Source organism: Nesoenas mayeri (genome assembly GCF_963082525.1).
Source record: "Nesoenas mayeri genome assembly, chromosome: 1".
Lineage (NCBI taxonomy): Eukaryota > Metazoa > Chordata > Aves > Columbiformes > Columbidae > Nesoenas > Nesoenas mayeri.
In genome coordinates, this window is record NC_137541.1 from 120396661 (window position 1) to 120421362 (window position 24702).

The following is a 24702-nucleotide window of genomic DNA, read 5'->3' on the forward strand; positions in this document are numbered from 1 at the left end:
CCCAAAACACAGAAGTACCAGAAGCAGCAGCTGTAGCAGAGATGACTGTAGGCAGCACAATAGAGAACACAGAAGAGACAATTCTCATGCTGACTGTTCTGAGGGCTTTGTCAGTAACTTGCTGTGAAACAGCTAGAAACAGCAAATGTTTTATAATATCAGGAACTGAAGAGAAGAAAACACGGGAAAAGGAAAGAAAGAGAAAGGAAAAGAAGAAAAAAGGACAGCGTATCTTTCCCCAAGATGATAAAAAAGGTACTTTGTTGTCTGCACTAGTAAAATGAGACTCTGAGAAATACAGCTGTTCCCCTTTGGCATTTTTTCAGTAATTAGGAAGACAGGGGAAACAGTTTTTCATTGAAGAAAAATAGTAAATCATGTTTCAAACTCTAGGAAGGGGAGGGAAGAGAGACAGATATTCCTTTTTTTGTTATCCCACAACACTTGGTGATCCAAGGGACAGAAAAATAACGTCGGATGTGGGAGCACCTTTGCAATCCTTATTCCTCAGTTTTAATCTGAGGACTTGAAAAATGGTTCTCCCACATATACTGTAATTTCTGTTTTTGACCATGCATCACCATATGAGTCTGAAAAAGCCTTTCCTGAGGAAAGTTACTAAAAAAATTGTCTGCACTAAAGTGTCAGTTTTGACAAAAAAAAATCACCATGTTTTGGCCAGCTAAGTCATGGCACATCATGTAAAATTAAGCTTATACCTCAATGGAATAATCATATAGCACAAATATATTCCCTTTACATAAATGTTAACAGTGAAGAATCTTTTCATGCCTACATATATTCATACCTAGACCTACGCTTTCTTAAATCCCACCATGCCGTGTCAAAAAATGAGTGTAAAACCAATGACCATTTTCTTGCTGAGATTCAAAATTTCATGTAGATCTACCCAATCTACAAGATGCAAATCAATGAAAAGAAGAGTGAGGAACCACTGATTATCTCTTCTATTATATAAGTTATATGCTGCTGTCAAGAAGTTACACCGGCATGAAAACAGCAAACCAGAAAGAATAACCATATTTTAAAAATCTATTTAGCAAGATAATTATTGGCTACTAGCTGTGTTGAATTTTTAAGTGGTTATTTTTGCTTGTTCATGACTACTTGAAATGATCCACTTCCCAGTAACATAATTATAACCTACATTTTCCCCCTGTATAGACACGTATAGATTTTACAGTATTTTTGTCAGCTTTTGCAGGACGGTATTTTGCCATTTCTTTTACATCCTCTCATTCACTGCTGCCATAATAAAATAGTAATGTAATGTTTTTTCTCATTTTGCACATATTTGTGTGACAACATTTGTGGTCACATTGTAGTCTTCCTGCAGTAGAATCACAGAGAATGTGCAGGCATGGTGCTTGACTACCTGCCATTTGCTTTGTGTTTTACCTCTGGTGAGGTTTTTTTCATGGCACCTGTTAATTTTGCTCACTGCAGAAGGTGTTGAACATGTCTGACCTCAACTGGCTGCTGTAATTTCTTCTCTGTTTACTTGAACATCCATGATAGTCCTTCTTAATCCATTTAAAACATATGTAAAATACACCCAAATCACAGTCTCTCCTCCTTTTGACTCCTAATCTCAGATTCTTTCTATCCTTTTGCTGTCATGTTGAATTTGAGTCTCTTCTCCCTGCGTGGCTCTGTGTGAGCGAGGTCCTACCAGCTTGCCCCTGCCTTCCCTCCTCTGGGCCACCAGAAGAAAGACCATTTGGTTTGTTTCCCGAAATGGCAGAGTGCGTGGTTGTTCTCCATGCCGTTCCAACCTCATTGTCATCATCTAAGTGACCCTCTTTATACTTCCCTCAAACTCCCTGCCTTGCACAGCGGGCACGTGGGTGTCAGGCCCAAGGCCCCATAGTGGGATGGGGCAGAGCTGAGCTGAAGCTGTGGAGCACAGGGAGGCTGTTGAGGCTGCTGCCATCAGGGAAAGGGAAAGAAAGGAACAGGTGCTGCTCCAGCGAGGAAGAGCATCTGCCCCATGTGTGTCTCTCTTCCTAGATAACCCTCTTTTCATAGCTTTACACTGCTCAGGCTTAGGTCATGGAAGCAGCACGGCCATGATGTGCTGCCCAGGCACTCTCCTGCTTTGCTTTTCCTGCCACCGATTAGATGTTGCTTTCCATCTGCAACAGGGTGTTCCGTTTAGGGCCTGCTCCTTTAAAGAGTTTGTGTGTAGAACACCCATTGGATTCAACAAAAGAGCTTGAAAATGTCTGTTGTTTTTTTTTTTTAGGTTAGGACCTTGCCGATCTTATCCATAAAATTATTATAATAAGCTTCTAGCAGAATACTGCCTGAGATGTCTTGACAGCTGTAGTGAAAATTAATATATGCTTAAAAAAGGGGGACACTCTCAGATTTACAGTCTTGACTATTTTCAAATTACGTTTCAGGAAGGGAAAATGAGAGTAGTTCACTTATAATGCTGGCCATAAAGAAAGGCAAATGACAGTAATACGCTTAGAAAGCTAGTCTGTAAAGATTTTTTTCAATTGCTGTATAGAAACAGTGTACACAACTGCATAACTCTTCTATACTAGTAAGTATGTTAGGTTTAAAAATGTAGTTTGATTTGAAGCTGACTTGAAAATTCTAGAAAGCTGGTTAGAAATCTTAGCTACAGAGAAATTTAACCAAGTGCTATTGTGATCAGTTTGTTTTTTGAGTTCTTGCAGACCTGTAGCTTACTATGTTGGTTTTTCTGTCACGCTGCCATTCAAGATGTAGGTCCTCCCTCTTGGGAATCTTTCTAAATGGGGTGGATTTGTTTCATCAGTTCCCAGATCATGCCTTACATTAATGAACTGCATGATTTACAGAGGCAAAATTTGTTTCTGTAGATATTGGAGTAATGTGTTAACATAAACATACTTTACTAAGTTTTTCCCAGAGTATTATTGCTCTTTGCCTCAGAAGATACCACCTGTGTAGTTACCCTTGTTAACAGAAAGTGAGCATGATGGCTCTTGCAAATGAAAAAGCCTTCAGAGAATGAAAGGAGGGAACCTTGACCTCCTACAGACCTAGTTAGCTATGGTCCAGTGCAGCCATGTAAATGCACACACAGAGATATAAAATCTGTAATGGATTTATCTGTGAAATACTTGAACATGGAGTCTTAGTATAGATCTTGGGCATTTTGTCAAATATACCACAGGTAAGCAGCTTGGATGAGCAGTGTATGAACTTATGAGAGCAGTAAAGACATACAATGATTTTGCTAGCTGAAATGATTGCTATATATCAATGTCAGTTTACTTTGGTCTGAATGCAGGAGGAAAAAAATTGCCAGCTGAGAAGATAGCATATCAGAATTCTTCATCTTTAAGCCTGCAGAGTACAATGATTTCCCAGAAAAAAAATGCAGTGGCTCAGCGAATATTATCAGCAAGACTTCACAAAATTAAACAGTTGAAGAATGAAATATTTTACTTACAACACAAAGTAGAAGCATTAAGCTTAGAAAACCACGTTTTGAAAGAGCTTCAGTGTCGACGCTTGAAAGCAATAGGTAGATATGAAAATTCAGAAAGTAACTTGCCGAATCTTTTAGCCAGTCATTATAACAAGGTGAGAGCACTAAGGAATCTCCTGAAGGTGTCTCAGGAGAATGAGAAAAACACATCCAAGAAGCTCAGAAAAGTTGAAACAGAACTGCTAAAAACTAAAGATGCTTTCCAAGTCTTGCATGTGCTTTCAGAAAACAAGGCTCTTGCAGAGAGAGAAGAACTTTATCACAGATTATTGATCGTTACAGAAAAAATTGAAGTGAATAATAACAGAATACAGGTAATACGTGCATGTTGTATTTGTGGAACAATAATAGGAGAGGTTTCTTTGAAAGTGTAGTGCAAAGTTTTTAGCTGCTTCTTGTCACATTAATGATTCAGATGCAAACCTGTAACATCAAACATTCTTTTTAAACCAGTGCTGTCCTGAGTGTAAGGTAGGGAAAATGCCAGTTGTACCCCCTTACAGTATTTTAAAATCTGTCAGAAATGTATGAGTGGATTTGGTTTGGCAAGAAAGGTCTTTTAGGAATTAAGTCATTTGCCTTAACCCTGTTAGGTCAGAAGCGTAGTGTATAGCTGGAGAGCGATCTTCAGCAGAGTGTCTGCTCTGCGCCCCACGGCAGCGTGGGGTACCGGGCTTGCTTGGGCGATCCAACCCCAAGAACATGGACCCTAAATTACCCTGGCAAAGCATAGGATTAGTCACACATGGAGACCACCAGGCTCCTGCTGATCTGCTTCCCTGGACAATCAAAGCTGGCTTATCTGGAACTAGCACCATTTTTTTTATGTGGTGCTGGTGGGCTGTATGGACATACCTACATCTCCTGTTGACTGTCACTCACTGTAGTCTACTGGGGGATGGCTGCTGAATTAAGAAGTAGAAAGGTGTCCTCAATTTTAGGGTTGGTTCTGCTGTTGCTTTATTAGGCAACTTTAGTAAAAGCCTGGTGGGGGTTTAAGAGGAGAAAATGCAGCTCCTTTTCATATCTCATGCTTCTTTACTCTTATTGAACCTTTCACAAAAAGACAGGAATACAGTTTTTAATACAAAACTGGAAGAGTGAAATTTCCATTGTCCTCCACGAAATAATTTCTATTTTCTATGCACTATATCATGCATAGAATTAAATAGAGAGACAGGTAATCTTAGAGGAATTTCACCACCTGAACAGCTAGGTCTGAAGTACATTTATTACATGAAAGAAAATGGAAATATAAAGCACTGATTTCAGACTCTCTTTTGAAAACTTTCTATTTACTGAAGTCCTAGTGAGAAGGCATAAAAAGTATGCAGGGTTGGGTATCCACCTTACAGTTTTAGTAACTATAATTTCAGTGCATGGCACTGTGTTCTGATGGTACAGTAGTCAATAAAATACACAATAAATTACCTAGTTTTCATTTACATTAAACCTCCTTATGCTGCTGCAGAAAATACATCTCAGTGCGAACAGAAATGTTGTCTTAACATTTCTCAAAGATAAGTGTATTCATTAATCCATCAGAAGGGTAATGTACATCCTTATTTTTCATGTTTGAATGCCAAGTATACTTTTTGTTTTAGTAAAATTAGAATTTAAACCAGCTTTTGCTCATTTTTAAAGTATTTTTTCAGATACTTCAGCATAATTACATGCATTGTTTACAACAATGTAATTACTGGAAGTTTACTTTTCATTATACTAGCATGCTTATTTTTTAAATCTGGTAAGAACTGAAATTTTTCAACAGTTCTACTGAATATGTCCGTACAGTAAAACATGTAATTTTTTTAAGAGCCTAGAAGAGCAGCTGAAGTTGAACAATAGCACCTTTAGTCGGCAGCTGGCAATCGAGAACAAAAAAGCTGTGGAAGCTGGGATAATTACAAAGAACTTGCAAATGGAAATTAACTCTCTTCACCAAAAAATGAAGGTATTCAAGATTTTAAACAGGTTTCTGTTCCCACAAAGGATTTAAGTATTTAATGTTATCTATCCTTTTTTCCTCTTTTATATTATTTAGGAGTGGCATTTTTGTTTCCTAGTTGAGTCTATGGTCTACCAAAATAAGGTCAAAATATCAAATGATGGGATTATTGTAAGGTCTATTTGTCAAAAGTTAAAAATAGTTCAATAACTAATCAAAACAGGGATTAATGCATCATAGTGTGAACAAGTAATCTCCACCAGCTTGTTACCATTTTGATAGATTTAGGTCAATATATTAATCTACTAACCCTAAATGAGCTCCCTTGCAGAAACACTTTCAAATCAAAATGAACTAAATATTACAATCATCTGCAAAACTAGAGTTTAACAAAGAGAGTTAACATAAATTTTTCAGTAGTTTGTTTGAATTCCAACTTGGTTTTTAGACAAATCTCTTTGGGACAAATATGTCTGGTTAAACACAGTAATCCTTGCAAACCAAACATATAAGAAAACCTAAAAGTGATAGAACCTAGAAGTAAATAGAAACAAAACTGCCATGATTGGTATGTGAACAAGAAAAACAGTACACATTCCAGAAAACATGAAAAGCCTTGTGGCTTTTTGATAATTTTAACTGTGTTTCTAGCACAGTTAAAATACACTTTTTAAATTTGTATATAAGGTCACTGATCCATCTTTTGATCCCACTACAGAGTTTTCTCTTTGTAAATGGAATCAAGTGCCTGTGAAAGATGTTACGGTGAATTTGCCCAGGCATTGTTTAGGGCAGAAAAGGCAGCTCTGCATTTCTGTCCAAGGACACTGTTTCTTCCTCTTACCAATGTACCAGGTGCAGAAATTTTCCTCCTGATATTTGGCAGCAGCTGGGCTCAGTGTTTTGGTGGGAAAGGAAAAAAGAACCGTGGTCTTCCCAGGCCTCGTATCAGTCACCCGAACATCACTTGCAGCGCTACTGCCCTGCCAGACCCTGAGCGCCTCCTGTGTGTGCAGATCTGGGAGATGGGAATAATTATAGTTCCAGGAACACTAATGTAACACTGTTCCAAAATTAAAATTATTCTAAAGTACAGATCTCACCTTAACACTTTTCTAAAGTATTTATTTCATGTGTTTTCCACACAGCTTTCTATGTGTTTCCAGGTCTCTTAATGTTACATTTAGATTCACAAAACCTTCTATTGTTTTACCACAAAGAATACAAGACATACTTATTAACCTTATTTCTGTGCCAGGACAGTGTTTATTCTTACACAGTCATAGTTGAGCACCTGGCTTATTCAGACCATTCAAGGTATTCAGACACATAGTTCCCTTTCAGAACAACCTCTATCTCCAAATAAAGTGCAGCTCCTATTTTTCACACTAAGAACTGATATGGTGAGAGTGTTACTGAAATCTCTCTTCTTTGTTAAGATTTCAGTAAGGAAAGAGGACCCTTGCTAAAAACAATTTTGAAGTGTGCCTCTGAAGTTTATGTGATATCCTGAGCAATAGGTTGCAAAACAGAACTGAGCGCATCATAACCAAGGATGCAGAGTAAACAAATTTAAAAAAGGAAGTAAATCCAAAACTTACTTAGTCTGAAAAAAAATGGAACAAATGAATAATTGGAGAAGATTTCATCTTCTAAACAGTGTTCTATGAAAAAGATCACTTAGGTGTATAGATGTGTCCTTAGCCTTAAAAAGGGAGAAATTTTTTTTGATTCATGAAAGAAAATGACAGATTACTATTCAGGTAAATGACAAAGTTACCACATGGCCTGGCACAAAGCAAAATCACTGACAGTTTTTTCCCAACATGGGAGAATTAAGTTGGTAAAAAGTAATCTTAATGCACATTAGAATTTCAATAGTGTTTATTTCTTCTTAGGAAAAGGATCGACAACTTTATATACAAAATATCTATGCAAATCGGATGCCTAAAATCCCAAAAAACAAAAGGGATTCAGTACCTCATGAAAAAAGTATGTCTATATTCATTTTCCTTTGTTGTTTAGTTAACTGAAATTTACATTGTTTTATAACTGGGACATATATTCTGAAATAAAAAAACAATATCGTACTTTTATATGGGTTAAAATTATTCTAGCACTTATAATTTAAAGAGAACTGCTTGGTTTTTTTCTCATTTATTTTATGAACATAAATACATGACCTGTTTTTAATATTCAACCCAATTTTCATGATGAATAGCATTTAGCATGCATAGTTTTAGTATGCTAACAGTGACACTATAGGAGCATTGCTATTTTAAGTGTCTATTTGCATCAAGAGCAGCTTGCCTCTAGTTTTTTAGCAGGGTCCACAAATTTTTTGCGGGCTAATTTATGTTCAAGCTGTTCCCTTTGAACTGGCCCAGAGAAATATCCATCCTAGACCTAGAATTTCGTAACATGGCTCATGAAATCAAAGCACCTCAAACAACCCTCCTCTGAAATGTTCCTAGTTTTAATACAGACTTCCAAGGTGCTTTCATATGAGGAAAAATAATGGATTTAATTGAGTCTTTAAGAACTGTTTTCTCATCTTTAAAATCCTTGGACCCTGTAGCTTGTAAGTAGCAGAGATGCTTCAATGTCCACTATTGAAACTTCTGCAACTTGCATTCTGTTGGGGTGTAAGGAGAGGAGGAGTTTTCAGATGCAAGGTTTAGGAAGTTTAAAGGCCAGTCTGGTAATCATACTGACAGCTTACCTGAGAGAAGATAAGGGTTATCCTTAGTAGTCCTTTGGTTTTTAGTGTAAGTAAATTTAAATGGGCAACCAGAGATCATAATAACCCAGTTATTGTATATCCTATCAATTAATTCTGTCCACAGAATTGATGTTATTTAGAACAATATAGTAGAATGATAGTAAAGAACAATAGAAAGTTAATTCTATCATGGAACAAATAGCTCTTCAGTGAAGATTATTTCTTTATGAGGACACTCAGACAGGTGTTGTAGAGAAATATCTATTATACGCAGCCTTGTCTGTCAATCATACCAAGGGCAGCTACCTTGTGTGGGATTCAGCTGTCTAATCATAGGCATCTAGTGCCCTTTGAGATGTCCTAGCACATTCTAGTTGTCGTTCCAGAAGGACATGGGTGTCCCATCAGTCCTGTGTCGTATTGACCAGCATTATACAGATACCTTGAATAGTCGAAGGCATCTCAAATAGCATGAGGCGCCTGTGTTCAGACAAGTGGATCCCACCCCTTGAACTGAGGGATCGACAGCTAAAAACAATTATAAATCAGACAAGCCAAGAATGGTTATGTTGCCTGTGTGTTCACTATATTTGTCAGGGACAAAAATGTTAAAATCGCTTTCTTGAAGCACTTATACATTTCTAGTTGTCTTATGCTTTAGATACAATATCTAGAATTTACTAATAAATGTGTTTCATATATAAACTAATAAATGGATTTTGAGTACTTTTCCCACATTGAAAGTAATATTCTGCCACCTACTCAGGATGATAAACATTCTTTTGATATTCTAAAAGAGAACTTGCTGCACAACAAGCTTACACCCTTTAATTTTGGATAATGCTCTGATTATTGACTGTCCTGAGTTGAGCACCTCTTTAAAATGCCAGTCAGATATTATTGCTCCTAAACCAAAGGACGAATTGGAATGTTCAGGTTCAGAAGAGTGCTTAAAATTGTCTTGGTAGCAAATGTATTTTCTGGAAATATTTCATGTGCCCACAGAATTCTTCAAAATATGGTAATGGTACAATGCCTTTTTGCAGTCAGTTGCTTATTTCATTCCTCATTGTTACCTTTGCAAATCCATTGCTCTGCATTAACGACAAGTGAACTACAGGGGAAGTGCTGGTAATTCAGCTTGTAAAATTAAGAAACACAAATTCCTACTTCTCATTCTAAGTGAGACAACTTTTTCAGGAAGCTCTGAATTCCAATTTTAGTTGCAACACATGATCAGATATGGGTTTTTTAATTTTAGTTCCATGTGGGCTTGTACAATATTGTTACTTAAAATACAGTATTTCAATCACTATTTATTATTTGAGGTCTTCTTTTCTCTAAGGAAGATAAGGGAGCTTAGCTGGAGAGAGACTTGGTGTTCTGTTTCAAAAAGATTCCAAGCAAAGTTATCTGATCTTTTGGTATTTTTGGCCAATAAGGGTTTAATTCTCTGCCATTTAATAGAAACAGATGATTTAGAAATCTAGAACTGGAATTACTGACAGTTGTTTTTTCCTTTTCACTATTGATTTGAATTTTCTTATGACAAAATGAGAAAGAGCTACTTCTACAAGTAGTTATTTTCCATTCTGCATTTGTAAAAATTTTTACCCAGCAGGAAGGAGAAATGTGAAGATGCATTTTGTAGCACTCCTGGTAAATAGGTAGGCTTGCTTATGTTATCAAAAAGCTCTGTGTACATAAATAAAATTGATTTATTGAATGAAGCCCTTAATTTCGTAAGCTCTCCATAACAGCGAAGTTTGCTCAGTTGTGGGAAGGCCACACCAGCTCATCTAGAGGTACAGCTCCCCCTAGTTCTGAGTCTGAGGAATGCTCCACTGATTTCTGTCAAAAAACAAAGCTGCTAAGTTATCTACTTACTGGTTCCCTTTTGAAAGGGAAAATTAACTCCACATCATCAGGGCCATTCCTTCAAGAGTAATCCTCAAATCAGTCATCAACATCCTTTTTTACCACCAAGCTGCAAATATTTGAAAATCACCATTTTTATGGGTAGTGTTCCTCTGATTTCAGAGATCAAAACTGGGAGTAAGTTTGAATGTTGATGTAGGTAAGATCACATTTTTGCTGCTGTACTCACAACTTTCTCAGCTACTGTACTCATGCCAAAATTATTCTAAAAATAGAATAAAAGAACAATATATTCACCTTCCCCATCTTTAAGGCCCCCTCCAACCCAAACAGTTCAATGATTCTATCATTTCTTTGAATGTCTCATTCGATCACTCCCTTGTAATCTCTCTTCCAAGACCATTGGTATTTCAAGCAGTGTTAAGCATTTCATCTGAAGAGTATTGTTCCATAAAGCTTTCTGTAAGTGCTTAACTTTGAGAAAGACAAGTAACCAAGTCAGAAGGCATAAAAACAAGCATGTTTATTATACTTCGTAGGATGCCAATTTAGGAACCTAAAAACTGAGGCCTCATACTAGACCTCTTGAATTTACATTGGAATGTTACCACACAAATTAAGCCCATGTGGACCCCAAGGTATAGACACACTTGTCTGACTTTGCATATTCTATCTGAACAGGACTTTGTAGAAGTAAAACTCAAGTATATTTACAATGTACTGATGTGGAGATGAAAATGCTCCAAAGTCCAGGTATCTTTATTTCTGTCCCAGTTTCACATTTATAGATCACGCAGAACAAATAATTTCTTTATTAAAGGGCATTAAGACATGCAGCGAAAAGATGTTTAAATCCTAGGCCACATACCAGTATGATCAGTCATCAAAGCTACCTTTTGTTTATACCAACAATATAATTCCAGAAACTACTGTATTACTAACAATTGTCCTTTTTCAATAGGTCTTAGTGTAAACAGAGCAGTACAAGTAGATAAACAGAGTTTTAGGTCACTGCTGCTGTCACAGTACCAAGCTGAGGAAACAGAAAAAAGTCTAATTCAGCTAACAAAGGTATGAAAGATCTGAATCCAATCCCTTGTTTAAACTCTCAACTAAGCTGTTATTTCATAAATTTCAGGAATATGCCTGAATAGCCTCATTTGTCATCTTAACTTTCCAGGATGTGGACTTTGTGTCCGCTTTGTGTAATATAACTATATTACAGAAAGTATGTAGGACAAATGTTGTGATACAAAATAAGAATATAATAGTAATAGAAATTATTAATCCGTTTATAAGTATCACACTGTGTACTTTTAAAAGTCACTAAACAAGTATTTCTTCATTAATTTTACCTTTAATTGCCAATTATAGGAGAAAAAGTCTTCTGAAGATAAGAATCAAAAAACTAAAGCAAACGAAGCATACACAGATCCCCACTGTGGAACAGAAAAGAAAGCAACCAAGAAAATACCAAAGCCAGAAATGTTTAATAGAACACATAGAGGTATATTTTAATATTTTTTTTTTCTCAGAAACTCATTGGATCTTTTGAAAAGAAGTACTGATGGTACTGGTTATTTTACATGGGTCTGACAGCCATTAGCTGGCACCTGACCAACAGCAACTAATTCAACAAAACAACATATTAAGCGTCAAAGAAATCCAACTGTTGGCAGCACGGCACTGACAGCAGAGCAGCTCCACAGTATGAGGCATCTTGGTGCTAGTCACGTTTGTAAAAAGTCAGTGTTTTATCTGTAAAAGTATGCTTCAGTTAACAGCTTGTTAATTCCACACTAATTCAGCTACTCATCTCAAACTGTTGGTTTCAAACCTTCATCACAGCTCACGTCAACAGGTATTTCTGGCTCAGGTTCTATTGCTGGGAAAGGAAAAGGACTCGCTCAAGGGCTGAGAGTATGTCCTCATTACAATGATCACTGTAATAGATTTTATGTAAATCTTAGCCATAGATTGTGTTTTCATGTAACGGTTACATGCAAGGGACTCATCTATAAACACCTTTATTTTGAAGAGATGCTATAGAACAGAAGAAACCAATGCATTCCTCTATCTAAGTTTTTCTTCATGAAAATATTCATGTTATTTGCATTCAAGTGAGGCTTGAAGGAAGAACCAAGATCTGAATGCCATCATACTAAATATTTTACAAATGGGAGGAGAAATTATGTGACCTAAAGGTCACACTTCTACAGAGGTGCAACAGGTTCTTGAGGTCGCTTGCTGGATCAGTAACAGCGCCAGTAATCTGGAATGTGTTAACTCCTGTGTTTTGTACTCCCCCTTTTCAGCCTGCAGCCTACCCAGGCCCTGCCAGATAACTGAAATCACCATTTGTCATTGAAATTCCCTTTTAAAATCGTCAGAAAGCAGAATCTTCTGATTCTGCCTGTGAATCTCTCTCCTCACTGTTTGCCAGATTCTTCTGGTTTTCTCCCACTGCCAATATTAGACTTATTTATTGAAGTCTTATTTAGCTATTTCAATTATTGCAACTTCATACTTCTCCTTTAAGCTTGGACTCTATCTGATTTTGGAGGTACTCTGAACCTCTCCAAACCAGAGAACCTATTATTTGTCCCCTGCAGCAAAGAAATGTATTTACTGTAGGCATTCGGTATCCACATATCTTTTTCTACTAAAAAGTGAAGCCAACTCAATTATGGGTTGGAAAGGTGCAGTATGTTCTGCTCCACGCAACAAGCAACTGTGTTGTCAATCAAGGGAGAGAAAATCATGCATATATTTAAATTCCATTTAAAAGCAGAAAATTATAATTAGAGTTCAGATCTCATGTGCTTTCTCTGCTGCATTGTACAGGATTTTTCTGGCCCTATATTTAGCCATTACTGATTATATTTGCATATTAATTCATTTACTAAAATTAAACATAATGAGAAAGGTAAAAAGAAATATATTTACCTGAATTCAATGGCACAATGCCATTTAAATCTTTAAATATTTCCCCATCCTGTTATATTTATTAGTAAATAGCATTGTCATAACCTTCAAGACTGAAATACCATCGATAACACCAACTTAAGGAATGAAATAAGGAAGTAAAACTTGCTCTCATTAATGCTTCATTAATCTTTATCTTACTAGGCAATTTAAGAACATTCTTAAAACCCACAATATTTCATTTTAGATTATTTAAGTGAGGGAAGAATACTGATGGAAGAATACACTTGTTTGGAATTTATGAAAGAAGAAAAGACAGATTTGCTTAAACAGGAGCTGAACAAACCGATAAAAACCGAACAAGCTCTAAGTGACAATGTAAAAGTGAACAAACAGGAAGAAGATGCAGTGGAAGAATATGAAAAAGAAGAAAAAAAGCCAGATGAAGAGGTAAATAGCAGTGAGAAGGCAGGGAGTAAATGTGTGACTCCAGGCCCCACAATGAAAACACCCATTGGGCTGAAAAAAAAATACATATTCTCAGAAGCCATTGAGAATTTGCATCACGGGCTTCCGGCATCAGGCAGAAAATCCAGACAAGGCAGTTTTTGCAACCCCGGACATGCGGCTCAGGACTGTGGTGAAACAGCTGAATCAAAAGAGAAAAATTCCTTTGGGCTATATGAACCGTCTTTTGGCAAAGATACCAAAACAGGGCAGAAGGACAGTTCCACCGAAGCGGAAGGCTGCGCTCATATGACATTCACTGAAAGGAAAAACAATCTTATGAAAGAGCTCTTTGGACCAGGCTGTGTTTGAAGAGACAACCATGCAAGTTCTGTCATGAGAGGAATGAAGAAATGGAAGTGAAAGGATGCGGCGTTACACAAGCCAAGTGTCAAACCACCACTACTAGTTCATAACATAAAGCATGTAATGCTAATGAAATCCTTATTACTAACCTCATTAGCATACACAAACTAATTATTTTGCTATTTAGTTAAGTACATCAATTTATCTTTAGATCTGTGCATCATTTAAAACATTTTTTAAAAAAAGCAGTGGTTTGACCTTCATTAAATATGTATTAAATCTTACAAGTACTGAGAATTTCTTTCAATGATTTTTCCAAGACGATACTCAAATCAGTTGTCACAAAGAACATTCTTCCGTTCTCGGTCCATGTGCACGTATGTGCCTGCATATCCATCTTAGTAACGAATGCCTTAACAATTATGACATTTTTACCTGTTAGCAGGTGTTCGCGTTAGTCCTTGTTTTATAACTTCCATTTTTTTGCATTCTCTCTGCAGTTTGAATTTTGAAGCCGATTATTTGTTAGCTAGCTGAAGTGAGCAATCTGCTTTCATAAGGTTCAGTGTTTGGTTAGTACCAACACTGCAATAAAAAGAAAATAATTTTATTTTTTATTTTCTTCACTCCTGAAATAGCTTCCAGAATTCACATATAATAATTTGCTATTACATTGTTTTCCTTAGTATTATAAAGCTCTAAAGCTTCATTCTTTTCCACCGTTAGAACTTATCAAAACAGTTTGCCTGGTAACTTCCACAGCTGACATCCAAAGATGAATGTGCAAGAGTAAACTATTGTTTTGGAGAAGTCAGGCATACCCAGTTCTCAAAAAGCTTTTAAAAAGCCTGTGTTTAAGGTTATGTAAGCAAGGGTAGGAGGATTATGTTTTGTTCCTCATGGTAATTCATGAAACCTTGCTAAAATGATGTGAAGTTCAGGAAAATTATGTGTATTCTATTAATTTTAAAATGCAGTAGCACTTTGGAAAAAAACTTCAATAAATTATACTGCAAAAGCTTTTAAAGATGATTAAGACATTTAGATCTGAAACCTGCTTGCAGCACATTTCTTCTCAAAATGTTGAAGGTTTTTCTTGAGGCTTAAGCTGTACATTGGGCAGGCTTCAAATGACTTTGAGTAGTCAGAAGAGGTATTTCTCTATGAAGTATTAATACTTCTACAATGCCTTCACTGCTGTCCCAAAGCTCAGAGCAAGCTAGGAGACATAACCCAACAATCCTGTTTGTACTGACTCGGTGATCAAAAGCCGTTTTGCCTTTACTCACCCCAACATTTGACTACAGCAGCCAACAAACTGCGTATCTGATGACCCCACGCTAAATGTGGATAAACAGCAAATGCCACTGGGAAAGTTTTAAATTTTGCTGCTTTTCTTAACTTCATAACAATCTAAGTAGAAGTATCATTTAGCCACATCTTTAGATTCAGAAATATCTTAATGTCATAGCTAAATAATCTGTCCCAAATACTTAAAAACAATTAATAAATTAGGTCTATTGATTCCAACAGTATCTCCTTATGCAAGAACACTGCGTGAGGGGGTGGTGCGGTGAAGGAGTTGTTCTTTTTGATTTGGTTTGGTTTTGGGGTTTTTGTTTAGGAAAACTAATTACTACTGAAAAATGGATTAGAAAACTTGGGATGGGTTGAAAAGCTTTATTTCATTAATAAAAACACAATTATACATAACATTCAATCACAACATTTTTTCTTTATGTTTAATGCACCTATTTTCCTGTCGGCTAAATGTAATCCCTAATATAAAAAACCATCTTTTTGAAAAAATAACATTAAAATCAAATAAATACATGCATATATACATACACACATATGCTGCATCATGACATTTTGAACTAATTTCTAAGTGCAGTGCTAATTATGGAGGGGCCCTCGCCCTTTCCTACAGGAAGGCAAAGGACCTGAAGTAACACAACAGACACATCGCACTGTACAGAGAGGGAAGCTGAACCAGAATGGCCAAGGCCCAGCAGAAAAATGGTGTCCCCTAGAGCTTTGCTAGAGCTTTGTTAAGGCTCAGGTAAAAAAAGAAAAAACACATGGAACATGAATTTTATAAACCCACCCATTTGTCTCATGGGGCAGTAACCACAGGGTAGCACAGAAAATACCACAACTTTGTCATTGTTCTACAGGCACAGTACTATGAAGAATTCTGTCTGTCTTTAGATTCAAAATATTGTGGCTGTTTTCTGCACCTAAATACAGCAAGAAGGATTCACTCCAAAAGAGAAAACTGTTTTTACCTGCTCCTCCTGATTGCTACCATTCTGTTACTGCTTTAGACATTCAAATTTGCCTTTTTACATTTACATAGGTGTTTTGGGCTATCCTGGACTGTCACTAATATATGCTAAAGCCCTTAGAAATGTAGTTCTCTGGAGGAACAGCACCATCTTCTACTTTCTTAACATGGAGCTTGAGAAGGTTGGCCAGACCCTTCCCCCCAAAACAGGGAAGGAAATTGTGTCAGTGATCCTCACTCAGTTTGAGAGGTAGAAAATAATGTAAAGGAAGGAAAGGTCAGTTATCAATAAAAGTTGGAAAAAATACAAGTGTTCAGTGAATCTTAAAAGTCAGGGAGGAAAAAGTATCCAGCCATCCTGTATTTGGCAACTGAGTCTCTTCAGGGTTGACTCTGCATATATATCATTAATAAATTCTCTAAGACAGTCCAAGAATACGCCAATTCTAGTGTAAAAAATAACATGAAGGAAACTAATTCTGTTTTACACTAAACAAACCAAACCTCCTACCTCTATCCTCCAGTACCACTTGTCACCAAACATAATCCCACCTTTGTGTGAAACTGCCATATTATACAGAAAAGAAACAGCAAAGGTCTCAAAATAATTCCTAATGCCAGTTCATTTCCAACTTAAAACCACAAACCAAACACTTAGATTTGGTTGAATTTATACCATGACAAAGTCTTACGGTTCTGCCATGTTCATACTTGTCAAAACAGACACAAAATGAGGTTCTATAAACAGCAATGCTATCCTTTGAATTCTGACCCCTAAACTGAAAAGCAAACTAAGGAAATATAAAATAAAAGGAATACTGACTGATATCCAAATGAAGTAACAAATATTATCTCAGACCTAGTCTCATGAAAGACAATTGTTCCTTTTTTTTTTATTAATTTAAAACAGCAATAATGACAATGTAGTTGAGGACTCCACAAATTACTGAGATTCCTTCAGCTGAAAGGGTGTAGCATGATAGCTACAACTTTATTACAAACCACAAGCCAACATGTAATTCCAACACCACCTGAAATAGATATAAAACATTATTTAAGTCATTGCATCAATAACTCCGATGCACACATGACTCTGAAAAAAACTTTGGAAGTGTAAAAAAAAAAATGAAACTTAAAGAGTTACAAGATAAACAGGAACAAAACATCTTTATATACACAAATGTCTCTCTTCAAGGGATGGCAGCCAACTTGGTGCTGGTCCTGAAAAAAACTGAAGATTGTCCAGGGAAAAAAGCACCAAATAACATGAATATGAGCCGAAGTCTGGTATATACAACCCATAGCTAAAAGCATTTTCTATGTACCTAACAGAAAATGTCTAAGCACTGAAGTTAAAGGCTTGGCAAGTACAGAATACTTTGCTAGAACCTAAACTCAAGATCTGAGATAGGTAAAAAGTAAATTTCCTCTGAAACTTAAATCAGTCTTTTAAAAAGTATTATATCCATACTCCTCTCCTTTCCCCTTGCTCCCCATACAGCAATATAAAAAAACCTCTACCGAGACCTTTGCTACTGACCCAGATGCCTTGCACAACTGTTTTAAAGGGTCCCATCTCTCCAACCAGCAGCACAGAGATTTGTATCGGTATGACAGAACAGAGGGTGTGCCCAGACTGTAACACACAGCTCACCCATACTGCAGACTACATAGAATCACACTGCATAGAATCGCAGAACACATAGCTATTCATTGTACATGTGAAGAAATTACCTTTTTTTTAAGTGATTTTTAGACATTTTTGCATTTACCACCTAGAATTCAAAAGCAAGCGCTTTACTGTAATTATGAGCCAAGACACAAAAGGAGGTTGGAAGGCAGATATGGATAATAACCTTGTTAAATCCCTTCAAATGATATTTAAATAAAAGTATGCCAAGGACTATTCCCCCACCCTGCATAGAAGCAGACTCTTCTCATCCAGTAAGCATGCTGGATACAAATCATTCTCTAGACAGTATTAAAGATACAACAACATACAATTCCGACAATGTATTTTGGAATTCCTTCTGGAACAGCTAGGACTTACAAGCCTAATATGAAGTTTCACCAGCAGCATTTTAGCTTGATGCTAAATTTCCATGCTACATTGTCCTGTCATTCTGCCTGCCTGCTTATCCCATTAGCATGGAGTCAGCACATATTTCATCCAGAAACAGGTGTCTACAACCTGTGATATTGTTCTGATTATTAATTGATTAAACTGCCCAAAAGAAAAGGATTTAACGTGTGCATGCTCTTCATCACTACACAGTTAGCACCCACATAGGCTTGGGAAAAGTATTTTTTCCAGCACGGAGTCCTTACCTGCCACCCCCGTAGGAAACGCTACCAAGCGCTCCAGCGGAGCAAGCCATTTGCTTGGAAGCACTGTAACTGGCTCGGAATAGTACTTCCAAATCAGAGAGATCATCAAGGCAGCCTAGAATTGAAAGTTTTATTAGCTTGGATAATACACACCAAAGTACATTTCCAACACTATTTTGAAGCAGTAAATAACGAATTCTAATTAAAGGGAATAGTTTCTTTGTTATTTTAAATTGTTCTTAAGCAAGTTGAAAATATTTTTAAACTCAGTATGACCTTAATTTCATGCACATTATTAAGAGGTAGAAGTGAGACACTGGAAAATACTGCTTTCTTTTGAGACCTTGGTTCCTATGTAGCATAGACAAACATCATAATAGTAATTGTTAAATTCTGATTACTGTTTTTATCCATAATCCTTGCCTGCTTGGAATCCAACCTGCTTTAACACTACCCTAAGGACATTCTCAGGCTGACCGCTGTCATCCTGATTGGCAGACAATTCTTTGGCATCAAGCCTAAACTACAGACAATCTGATGAGGCATCATGGGGAGATGTGTGGCAGCTGTAAGTGGAGATCTGTATCCTCAGCAAAAGCATATTTTGTTTTCAAAAACATAAGTAAAATATATTTGCATGTATCAGGACTTTCCTGCATCCACTGCCATATGTAAATGAAATAAATCCCATTGATTAAAAAGCTAAGACAAAATCCTATCTTGTGATGTCAAAACTAGAAACACCAAGCTCAAATGAAACTCAAAATTCCTTACATCCACAACCACCAGACCTTATCAGCAACATCTCTCCCTTCTATTTCAATAAACCGTCTATGTTTGGCATGCACTGTCACTGAAATGTCAAACACCTTTGTGACTAATCATCAGCCAATAAATGCAGGAGAGAATTGTAACACTACTGAGGATTTAGTTTAGTACTTTGTATTCATAAAAAAAAAAATATTTACTTACTTGTAAGATGTAGAACACAATATTTATAACCCACTTTATTTTGGCTAATTGGGCAGTCCGTGCTTTCACTGTTAAAAAAAATATTCTGCATTATTCATAATAGTGAATTATATTTACATAAAACTATTAACTATTTCGCTCTTCAAATCACTGTTTAAATATCTCTTTTCAAAGGACTCATAGCTATATTGAAAGTACCCTTCTGCAAGAAAGTGCAAGGTCTGTATCACATCATAGTTTCTTATTAACACTACTATGAAAAGTTGCAAAATACTGATATCCAAGACACAGAAATGTCACGTGTAATCAAGAACACTATTCCCAAATGACAGCAGTCACTGTGTTTACTAATTTAAGAACCTGCTTTAGCTGAAGCATAAATTAAATTTTCCCCTTTCCTAAAAAGGGGAGAATGCTGGCTTTAGCAGGTGCACTTTTTGCCTTATTTCATTCAGGAACACAGTTGAGACAATTCCTTCACTGAATGAATCTTGGCCAGGTTCAGTATTAAAAGTTCTCATGCCTATTTTCTTCTGTTACAGTACTTCAGACCAACACAAAGAAGCCCAGTGAAGACAGCACATCGTCAAACAAAACAGTGGCCTCAGGTTTTCTAAAAATGTTGTTGGTTGCCAAGTAAACTACTCAACTCTAGTTTAATTGAAATTATTAGGGTAAGTTTGGGCAAAGACAAGAGCAAAAGCTCTGGTGCCAAAGTTTTACGTGTACTTTCTACGACAAGATGATGGACCATACTACCATAAAATCCTCATCGAGGCAAAGCACTACAGCTTTATTGCTAATGCTGCTGCATAAGATCAAGCAGGATTGTGACACAACAGGAAAGATCTCATCTGTTTACCTTACGGATTAAGGCTTTCTCTCTAGAATTTTGTAGTACACCAAACAAATAGCCCCAGCCAAACAATGCATCCTTTTGCATTGAAGACAGGCAGCAGACAACTTCCTCGACATAGTGAAAACATGATTCAGTGATGACCATCACTGAGAAAAAGTAACTACACAGTGAAGACTAGGAAATACCTTGTAAAAAAAAAATGTATCTAAATCACTGCCTTACCAGTGTACGCAGAACTATGCACAACTGAAAGACAAAAACAAGCTCTCCAAAGACTTTAAATACATTTAAAAAAAGGGCGGGGGAGGGGGGAACACTTGAAATGGCTAAGAGGGAGAGAAGAACAGTTGAAGGAGAAATATACTTAAAATTGAAAAGACTCTTGACAAAAACATTTTTCAGATACTAGAAAAGGGAGTAAACATTGCACTCTACCATGAGTTTTAAGCTTGTCAGTCATTTTGTTAATTTTTCTTTCCAGACGGGCATATCTAGCAAACTCATCCATCATACTAATGGTTGAGAGTTCTTGCTTCATGTTCTGAATTTCAGCTCTCATTTCGGATTCCTGCTCTGCATCCTTTTGTAACAATCTGGATATCTAAGAAGCAAAGAAATAGTACCAGTTATTAATCCAGAATTCCACTCATTTTCTTTCATATGTATAAAGTATGATCTCCTGTTTACATATTCAAAAGCCTCCCATAAAAAAGGCCCTTTCATCAAGATACTTAACATCTGCAACATGTTCTAAAAGCCAAAGAATTTTTATTCTCTTATTCTGACTGGAGCAAACCAAAAAGGGTTTTACTGTCCCTGTAGGACAGTGATTTTCAACTGTTTTATCCCTTTTTAACTGCCTTTCCCTTCTCTATTTCTGCTTTCACCTCTTCATCTCCCCGCTCTCAACAATGCTGCCTTCTGAGACCTTTAAAACCCCCCCAGACCTGGCCTAGCGCTGCATCCTGAGCTAAACTGCCCTCCTCCCTCCTTGCAGTTCTCATCATTCACTGCCCCTTACTTATTCATAATTTTCAGCCTCAGCGAGGGTCTAAACTAATTAATGTGGAAACTTTATTCACTGAAGCCCATTTTTAAACCTCACCAGTAATGCACGGATCACAAAATGGGAATCACATGTCTAGGTTACAAATTGCCTAGCCTGGGCTGTTTAAACACACAAATTGCCGTACTTGGCTGAGAGCTGTGATCCATCTTGGGCAGCATCTTATCACTGCTTCAAAACCAGAAACATAAATTTGTGTTAGTTCATAGAATCATAGAATGTCCTGAGTTGGAAGGGACCCAGAAGGATCATCAAGTCCAACTCCTGTCCCTGCACAGGACAACCCCACAGTTCACACCATGCGTCTGAGGGCGTTGTCCAGTCTCTTCTTGAACACTGTCCAGCTTGGGGCTGTGACACCTCCCTGGGGAGCCTGTTCCAGTGCTCCACCACCCTCTGGGGGAAGTACCTTTTCCTAATGTCCAACCTAAACCTCCCCTGGCACATCTTCCTGACATTCCTTCCTCAGGTTCTGTCCTTGGTCACCAGAGAGAAGAGATCAGCACCTGCCCCTCCTCCTCCCCTTGTGAGGAAGCTGTAGTTGCCGTGAAGTCTCTCCTCAGTCTCCGCTTGTCCAGGCTGAACAAACCAAGTGACTTTAGCTGTTCCTCATATGGCTTCCCCTCCAAACCCTTCACCAACTCTGTAGCCCTCTTCTGGACACTCTCCAGCAGCTTTATATCCTTTTTATCCTGTGTTGCCCAGAACTGCACACAGTGCTCCAGGTGAGGCCGCACCAGTGCAGAGCAGAGCGGGACAGTCACCTCCCTGGCCCAGCTGGCAATGCTGTGCTGGATGCACCCAGGACACAGGTGGCCCTCTTGGCTGCCAGGGACACTGCTGGCTCATGTTCAACTTGCCATCGACCAGAATCCCCAGATCCCTCTCTGCAGAGCTGCTCTCTAGCATCTTGCCCCACAGTCAGTATGTTCAGCCAGAGTTGCCATGTTGCAAGTGCAAAATCGGGCACTTGCCCTTGAATTTCATGTGATTGGTGATTGCCCAGTTCTCCAATTTGTCCAGATCCCTCTGCAAGGCCTCTCTGCCCTCGAGTGTCGACAGCTCCGCCCAATTTTGTGTCATCAGCAAACTCACCAAGCAATTCCTCCAAGTCCTGAGTCTAAATCATATATAAAGACATTGAAGAGTGCTGGCCCTAAGATGTGTCCCTGAGGAACGGGCTGGTGACTGTTCACCAGCCCAACATAACCACCTTTACTAGAACCCTTTGAGCCCAGTCTGTTAGCCAATTGCTCACCCATTGCACTGTGTGTTTATCCAGCTGTGTGCTGGAGATCTTTTCCAGGAGAATATTGTGAGAGACAGTATCAAAGGCTTTGCTGAAATCCAAAAAGATCACATCAACAGGCTTCCCTTGGTCAACTAGGTGGGTAACCTTGTTGTAGAAAGAAAATAAGTTTGATAAGCAGGACTTTCCCCTCATAAACCTGTGCTGTCTGGGACCAATGACTGCGTTGTCGTTCAAATGTTTTTCAATAACTTCCCAAAAATTTTCTCCATGATTTTGCCAGGCACAGAAATGAGACTGACAGGCCTGTAGTTGCTAGGGTCATCCCTGTTGCCCTTCTTGAAGACTGGGACAACATTTGCCAGCATCCAGTCCCCTGGGACCTCTCCAGATTCCCAGGAACACTGTAAAATCATGGAAAGAGTTCTCACTATGATGTCAGCCAGCTCTTTAAGCACCCTTGGATTAATCACATATATATAGTTATTTTTCTTACATCTTACTCATGTATTTAAATGCAGTTTTCTTATAACATCTTATTGATTTCTTGGCTAAAATTATTTGCTGCAAACAGAAATATAAAAAGGCAATCACGCATTGTACTGGCAAATATTTTTTCCTTTTCTTTTCTTTCTCCTTTTTTTACTTTCCGCCTGCTTGTTGGTTCATGAACTCCTTTTACCATAGAAATGAAGATACAGACGACATAAAATCTTTTTCTTGCTGTTTCTTAAAAAAAATCTGTCTTTCTCAAGACACATGTAATTCCTTTCCTCACAAACAATGTTCTCAGTTCCGCAGTCAATGAGAACATTACACAAGTTTCTGTCACAAACCACAGCAGAAAGCTGAGCAGAGATTTTCATTAGTCATCTATAGCAGCACTGAGTTCAGCTTCCCAAACTAAGACAAATCTGTGTTCTAAAGGATTTTTATCCATTTATTGAAGAGTGTGCACTGATCCGTGTAACAGTAAGGTTATTTATGTTAAAGAGCAGAACGATAGGTATTTCAGCATGCTTGCTTACATGCGAGTTAATGTGGCAGTCACAGAGTTTATTGGTCCATAATTCTGTTACAGACACTTCCACAGAGACACTTAAGATCAGACCAGGGGGCATCCTGATTAGTGACTGGGACTTAACGTTTTCTCCTATGACACCTAACCCCTTAATCTCTGCATGCACTGATCTCCCTTCTCAACAACGGAGACGTCCATCTGTTGGAAACACAGAAGACTGAGCATAACCATCCTTCACATTCCCTGCAATGTCGTAAGGGCTGGAGCATCATTTAAGACACTGGTAACTCATGACGCTGAACTTTGCTTCAAAGAGCTGCTTAATCGAGGCTACTGGAGTCACCTACTATCACGGTGTTTGATCACCTCCACTTGTTCCCGGTACCAGCCTCTCAAGTTTTCCCTAAGGCCCAGACCCTGCCAGTGACCGCTAGGGAGGCCTAACGGGTACACCGGGAGCCCTCCCAAACGGCTCCACTCCCCCGCCCGCCTCCCCTCAGCTCTCAGCTGTCGGGCGGGGGTGACGCCACCTCCGCAGAACCCCAAGCGCTCCGCAGGGGCCTTCACACCGCCCTGCTCCAGGGCCTCACCGCTCCCTCCGCCACCCGGGGACCAGGCGCCCAGCCCCAACAGCGCCTCGCCCAGCGCCCGCTCCCGCTTTGTCTCGGCGGATGGCGGCAGAGCCCGGGCGGGCTGGACGAGGCCCACAGCAGCGCAGAGGCCCGTGACCAGGGCAGACGAGAAGGAGGCGGCGGGCGCGGAGCGGCGGCTCCGATTAAGCAACGGCCGCCAGGGGGCGGGGCGGGCGCGGTGACGTCACTTACGATGGAGGAGCAGGAAGGCAGGAGGATCTTGAGAGCGTTGCAGAGGAAGACGGAGCTCAGCACCAGCAGCCAGGCGCCGCTCTCCGCCATGCCGCGCGCCCCCGCCGGCGGATGGGCACGCCCCCTCTCTCCTTCGCCGCCGCCGGCACTAACGAGCCTCCCGGGCGGGCGGCGGCGGCGCCGCGTGGGGGCGGCTCCCCCGCGCACGTGGGCTGGGACGCGGGTGCCTATGCGAGGGGAAACGGGGACAGGTGCGGCCACGTGACAGGAGTTGGCCAATCAAGAGGCCGCCCCCCCGTTTC

The 24702-nt window shown here is 38.7% G+C and overlaps 2 protein-coding genes across 3 annotated transcripts; one reads left to right on the forward strand and one right to left on the reverse strand.

The window, feature by feature from the left end:
* Positions 1–3315: 3315 nt before the first annotated feature.
* Positions 3316–13800, forward strand: LCA5L (lebercilin LCA5 like; the record flags this gene model as incomplete). Its single annotated transcript, XM_080363307.1, has 6 exons — positions 3316–3822; positions 5325–5462; positions 7355–7448; positions 11018–11127; positions 11431–11563; positions 13229–13800. Exons 1-6 carry the CDS (start codon positions 3376–3378, stop codon positions 13798–13800), a joined length of 1494 nt encoding a protein of 497 aa, XP_080219433.1. The 5' UTR covers positions 3316–3375.
* Positions 13801–15421: 1621 nt separating this feature from the next.
* On the reverse strand, positions 15422–24605 carry GET1 (guided entry of tail-anchored proteins factor 1). 2 transcript variants are annotated; one of them, XM_080348045.1, is made up of 6 exons: positions 24167–24361; positions 22565–22702; positions 20676–20841; positions 19382–19449; positions 18410–18524; positions 15422–17112 (listed from the first exon to the last, which is right to left on the reverse strand). In XM_080348045.1, the coding sequence occupies exons 3-6, from the start codon at positions 20797–20799 to the stop codon at positions 17039–17041; spliced, it is 381 nt and encodes a 126-aa protein (XP_080204171.1). In that variant the 5' UTR covers positions 20800–20841; positions 22565–22702; positions 24167–24361; the 3' UTR covers positions 15422–17038. The 2 variants fall into 2 exon arrangements, with proteins under 2 accessions (XP_080204171.1, XP_080204170.1); XM_080348044.1 differs by lacking the exons at positions 22565–22702; positions 24167–24361 and adding an exon at positions 24401–24605.
* Positions 24606–24702: the final 97 nt, after the last annotated feature.